The 5,000-nt window shown below is 39.0% G+C and overlaps 1 protein-coding gene across 1 annotated transcript in view; it reads left to right on the top strand.

The window, feature by feature from the left end:
* LOC138056394 (DDB1- and CUL4-associated factor 1-like) overlaps window positions 1-5,000 on the top strand; it is a 44,279-nt gene that overhangs the window by 33,962 nt on the left and 5,317 nt on the right. The window contains exons 27-31 of the mRNA XM_068902180.1: window positions 137-221; window positions 992-1,225; window positions 1,657-1,750; window positions 3,213-3,317; window positions 3,784-3,857. Coding sequence (XP_068758281.1) covers window positions 137-221; window positions 992-1,225; window positions 1,657-1,750; window positions 3,213-3,317; window positions 3,784-3,857 — 592 coding nt within the window. The remainder of the gene's footprint in view (window positions 1-136; window positions 222-991; window positions 1,226-1,656; window positions 1,751-3,212; window positions 3,318-3,783; window positions 3,858-5,000) is intronic.

The raw sequence follows: 5,000 nt of genomic DNA, 5'->3' as shown, positions 1-5,000 counted from the left end.
CCTACTTTGTGTCGGTTGATTTTGCTGGCTAATTTTTTTCTTTCTTTTAATTCCCCTGGAATTTCAGCAGGTTAATATGTCTCTACTGATTTATCAGTCCTTTACTATCACGAGGTCTTTCTTCTTCATTTTGCAGACATTCTTTCAGTGAAGATACGTGGGTAAAGTTTAGTAACTTATCAGAAGATAAAATTATTGGTACATATGATTCGACCGCTCATGTAAGTCAGCCAAGACGTAAGTCTTAAGCATACAACGAATTCCTCTAAAATGATCTTCCTTTTTTCTTTTAATTGAAATCTCGTCGAAAATGAATTTAAAATTATCATCCTAAAACAAATAGTACTTTTATCTCTGTAAAACGAAGAGATCAAGCGTTGAAGCAGAATTTCCTTTACTTTTCTGTTTCTGTGCTGGTAAAACAACCGCCTTCAATATTAATCACTGTTCTCGCTTGTCTTTGTAGCGTGCGTTTTGGAGCCTTGCGCTTGAACTACGGCAAGAAAAAACCTGGAACGGAGTAAAAAGCTATGGAAGGGTCGTAAACGGGAAAGCAAAGGCCAAGCCTTTTGCAGTTATGCGCGCGCCCGGTATAATTCGCAAGGTGGTAGATATATAGTATCATGATAGCGCGTAACCAGATGACCATAAGGAGACCAGAAGAAAGTGGTCGAAACGTCACGATGTACAACATCGTGACGCAAACGATCATTCGTGTTGTTATTTATTTACCACCACGATGATCATTACTCAACTATTTTACTTACTCAGTTTTAATAAAAAAAGAACAAGCCCGGGTTGCTCAAACATGGTTAGCACTAACCAGCGTTAACTACCATGAGAACCTATAGGTTTTGATACCTCTTAGCCAACGGTTAGCGCTAAGAGGGCTTCGAGCAACCGGCCCCAGAACATGCTATGACAAATTTAAGTTGACTGATATGTTGTTTATTTATTTGTTTATTTATTTATTTATTTGTTCTCGTTTCAGATCTACGACACAGCTACGGGTCATCGAATTCTTACATTTAACGATCCTAACAGCCCAAACAATTATTCCAAGAATCTTGCCACCTTCAATCCCACCGATGATTTGGTACTCAACGATGGCGTATTATGGGATGTCAAAGGAAATCGAGTTATTCACAAGTTCGACAAGTTTAACAATTTTGTCAGCGGCGTGTTTCATCCGTCAGGACTTGAGATCATCATTAACTCGGAAATTGTATCCTTTTATTTTAATTTGATGACTGCGATGTCATCAAACGCAAGAAAAGCTGTATCGCAGTTCTGAAGGAAACTGCTTTCGTTCATTTCGTTTTAGAGCGTTTTCACTCACGTGACCAGCAGCCATATTGGATTACTGAAACTGGCTGCTATGTACTACGTGATTTTTTTCTTCCGAAAGTAAGAACCTATTTAAGAACCAAGATAGCCTAAATTTATATTATTTACCATTTATGCAAGAACCTGTTTAGGCTGTACTTTTAAATGGATATTTTCTTACTCTCTGGGTTTTACTGTATTCAGTGCTTTGTTAACAGTTCAGTTGAAGGGAAGGATTTTATACAACAGCAGTCTACCTTCTCAAATAAAGCTTAGCCCTGTATCTGTGCATCAGCTATCTTGGGACTCGTTCCTTGACTCGTAGCATAGTGGGATCTCCGTTCTTTTCATTTGCTTGACACTTGTTCGTCATTAGATCAATGTCAAGTAAAATTCAACAACAGCGGGGACGTCATGTACGGAGGTGAGTTGATGATCAACAGAGAGGATCTCGTTTCAATGACAAACATCCTTTTACAAGAAATTTGTCTATATTTTTGAAGTACGGGCACTTATGTGGACAATTTAAAGTGGTACTATGATCAAAAAATCATTTCCTTTTTTTCTTCAGATTTCAAAAGCGTCTTCGCTTAACACCTAAGTGGTAAAATTTTGAGCTTTGAAATTTATCCAAAGACTGTTTATTTTGAGTGTAAGTTTTGGATTTCATCGTCCGCCATTACTCACGTTCAAAACTGGCCGATTGGACCTCGGAGGGTTGGATCTAGAGAAAATGACGTCATTTACTCACTAGCTTAAAATTTCAGCGTGTAAACGCAATTTATTATATGTGCAAAACACGGGTTGAAAAGTCTGAAAGCCCGAAACTCCCGTGCTGCATATTAATTAGGCCGCGTACACACGCATTGCATTCTTAAACTAGTGAGTCTTTGACGTCATTTTCTCCTCGACCCCGCTCTCTCAAGATTTTAAAGTTAGTAATGGCGGACCAATAAATAAGAAAATTCCAGTTAAAATAAACAGGTGTCTTTTTAAGATCAAAACTTAAAACTTGAGTGAGTGAGTTAGTGTTTAGTTAACATAGTTTTGAAATCCAAAGAAAAAACAATTTTTTTTTTTTGATCGTAGTACCACTTTAAGCAATTGTCTCTTATAGACACCTGAAAAACGGAATGGATTCGAATCCATGTCCACTTCAATGCCGGTGCAATGCTCTTCCAACTGAGCTATGAAGCCAGTTGCTTTGAATGTCGTCCAAATTTATGCGACAACTTTACCTTGGACTTAAATGAACACTTCGTGATCTTGGCAAAATTCGATGGGCTTGTAACCACAGGGACGCACTAACGCCAAGAAGTCCTCATGCGTTGATGGAAAATGTTATCACATCTCAAATGATTAAATAAATGAATCCCATCTCCACGGTAGGGGAGGTACAACCTCCTGTTGCATTCGTTGCTTTGCACTTCCACTCCACCCCCACCATGTACAGAAACATTTGATATCCAGAGTGTAGACAAGCTGACATAACAGCAATGCTTTTTTTTTGAGTTTTTCGTGCAGAACCTCACTTTTAACCCACCTTGAAGTGAAAGACATTTCTTCATTTAGAGACTGTAATTCCTATAAAACAAAAAAACCCGGAGCTTCCCCTTTTATCTCAGAAGCTTTATCAGTGATAAGGTGTTAAATTGTGAAATTTCCCTTCAGTTAACACGAAATCTTTTCGGATCACGTGCATGTGAAACGTGACTGAAACTCCCTTTTAACACGTGATGCTTTTTCACAGCTTCTAAAATAGAGGTGAAAGCTCTCGATTTTGTTTTCATGTGCTTGTTCTCTAAAGAAAGGAATTACAGTCCCTAGATTTGTACTACGGAAAAACATGAATTTTGCTGCTAATATTTCTTCATTTATTTTTCCAGTGAAACACCAGTCTGATGCCATTATCATTCCTATCGCTAGTCATCTGCTTGGACCTTACGAATCATCTTTCCGCACCTTCGATGCAACCGACTATCAACCTATTGGTAAATTGACTTTTTAATGAACTCTGCTTTTACAGGAAAAACTCTGTTATCGGAGCACTGAGAACTATTTCGAGTAGATTTGAGGACTACCTGAGAGTGATTAATGCTGGGGTAGAGTTGGCAACACTTCAAAGAACAGTCTTATTGGGATTAGCCAGGATCCTTCGAAAAATCCTTGGAACCTAAGGTAGCTTGTTGCCACCAGATGATGCACCAAAAGTTTCCGTTATTACTATATGTGAAGGAAGAAGTGATCCCACGCACTTATCTGGACAAATTAAGCAATAGTCACTTAAATATTTTCGTGTTTAATCAATAGTGCACAAATTGTGTTGCCGTGGTTTTTCCAAAAAAAAGTCTAAAAACTCACAGAGTAAAAGCAAACATGACAACCAATATGCCGTTGATATTTGCCTAGAGCGATTATATTGTTACAAATTAAAATCGCGGCTTTTTTTTTAAACAGCAACAATTGACGTGAAGAAAACAATCTTCGACTTGTGCACAGATATCACGGACTGTTTTGTGGCCGTCATCGAGGTACGTTTATTTGTTACTGTTTTTTTTCTTACTTCAATTTGCGGATCAAGAAGAGGTGATGGCTTGGTCCGAAAAATGCTACTTGTGCTAATCGTGGGAAAATACAGCCCCTCCCCTCCTCCCCCCCCCCCCACCCCCCTCTAAACGAGGTAACGTATTACTGGCACAAGTTGATGAGGACTTAAGAACGGTGCCTATTACTTCAAAGGTATTTTTGCGCGGTTGTATGGATATGCGAGAAAAGGAGATCTCAACAAGTGTTATTAAATTCCAAAAAAAAGATTGGGGATAACCACGCACTTATCAAAGATAATTAATCAACAATATTAGTAAAAACCTTTAAAATACAAAGCAATGTATGGCGTTCCTTTCCAAACTGAAGCTTAATTATCTCTGAAAAATGCATGGCTACCCTCAATTTTCTTTTTGGATGGCAAGAGCACTTGCTAAGTTCTGCTTTCTCTGCATAGTTTTGAACTGCGCAAAAATGTCCCTGCATTAGTAAGCACTACCGATAGGAAATCCGAGTATCTGCAGATGCGCAGAACGTATGCGCAATAACAATAGTAGGCACCGTCCTTAAAAATCTACGGTGGCGACGGCGACGAAAACCTCACCTCAAAATTTAACTTTGCATTATCGTGAGTCTTTCGCGATCATTCCATTTCATACGAATGTCCTAAAAATGGGCGAAGTATCCTAAAAAGAAATTGGGCGAGGCGGGGTTTCAGAGCAGAGAATAGGGAGCTTAAGCAACGACAACGGCGACGGCAACGAGAACGTCACCTCAAAATATAAATTCGCGTTGTTGTAATCGCTTCGTTACTATTTCAACTTTTTTAATGTGACGGGGGTGTGGTAGTTCCTCAAAAATGACGCTGGTAGGAACGGCGCTCAATTTAGGGCAGAAAATGAAAATTTATCCTCAAGTAATGACGTTGTCCATAAAACCTCAAATTTGGCTGTTTCACGTTGTAGTTTTGCTGACGACAGCAAAAGAATGGACAAAAGTGAAAAACACACGTGCAGGGCGTGCAAACCTATTGTTTTTACCAACTAAATATGCAAATTTGTGACGTTCTCGTTGCCGTCGCCGTTGTCGTTGCTTAAGCTCTCTACTGAAAGGTTCTCGTTGTCGTCAAA

Source organism: Montipora capricornis, chromosome 7 (assembly GCF_036669925.1).
Source record: "Montipora capricornis isolate CH-2021 chromosome 7, ASM3666992v2, whole genome shotgun sequence".
NCBI lineage: Eukaryota > Metazoa > Cnidaria > Anthozoa > Scleractinia > Acroporidae > Montipora > Montipora capricornis.
This window is presented reverse-complemented; position numbering and strand designations above follow the sequence as displayed.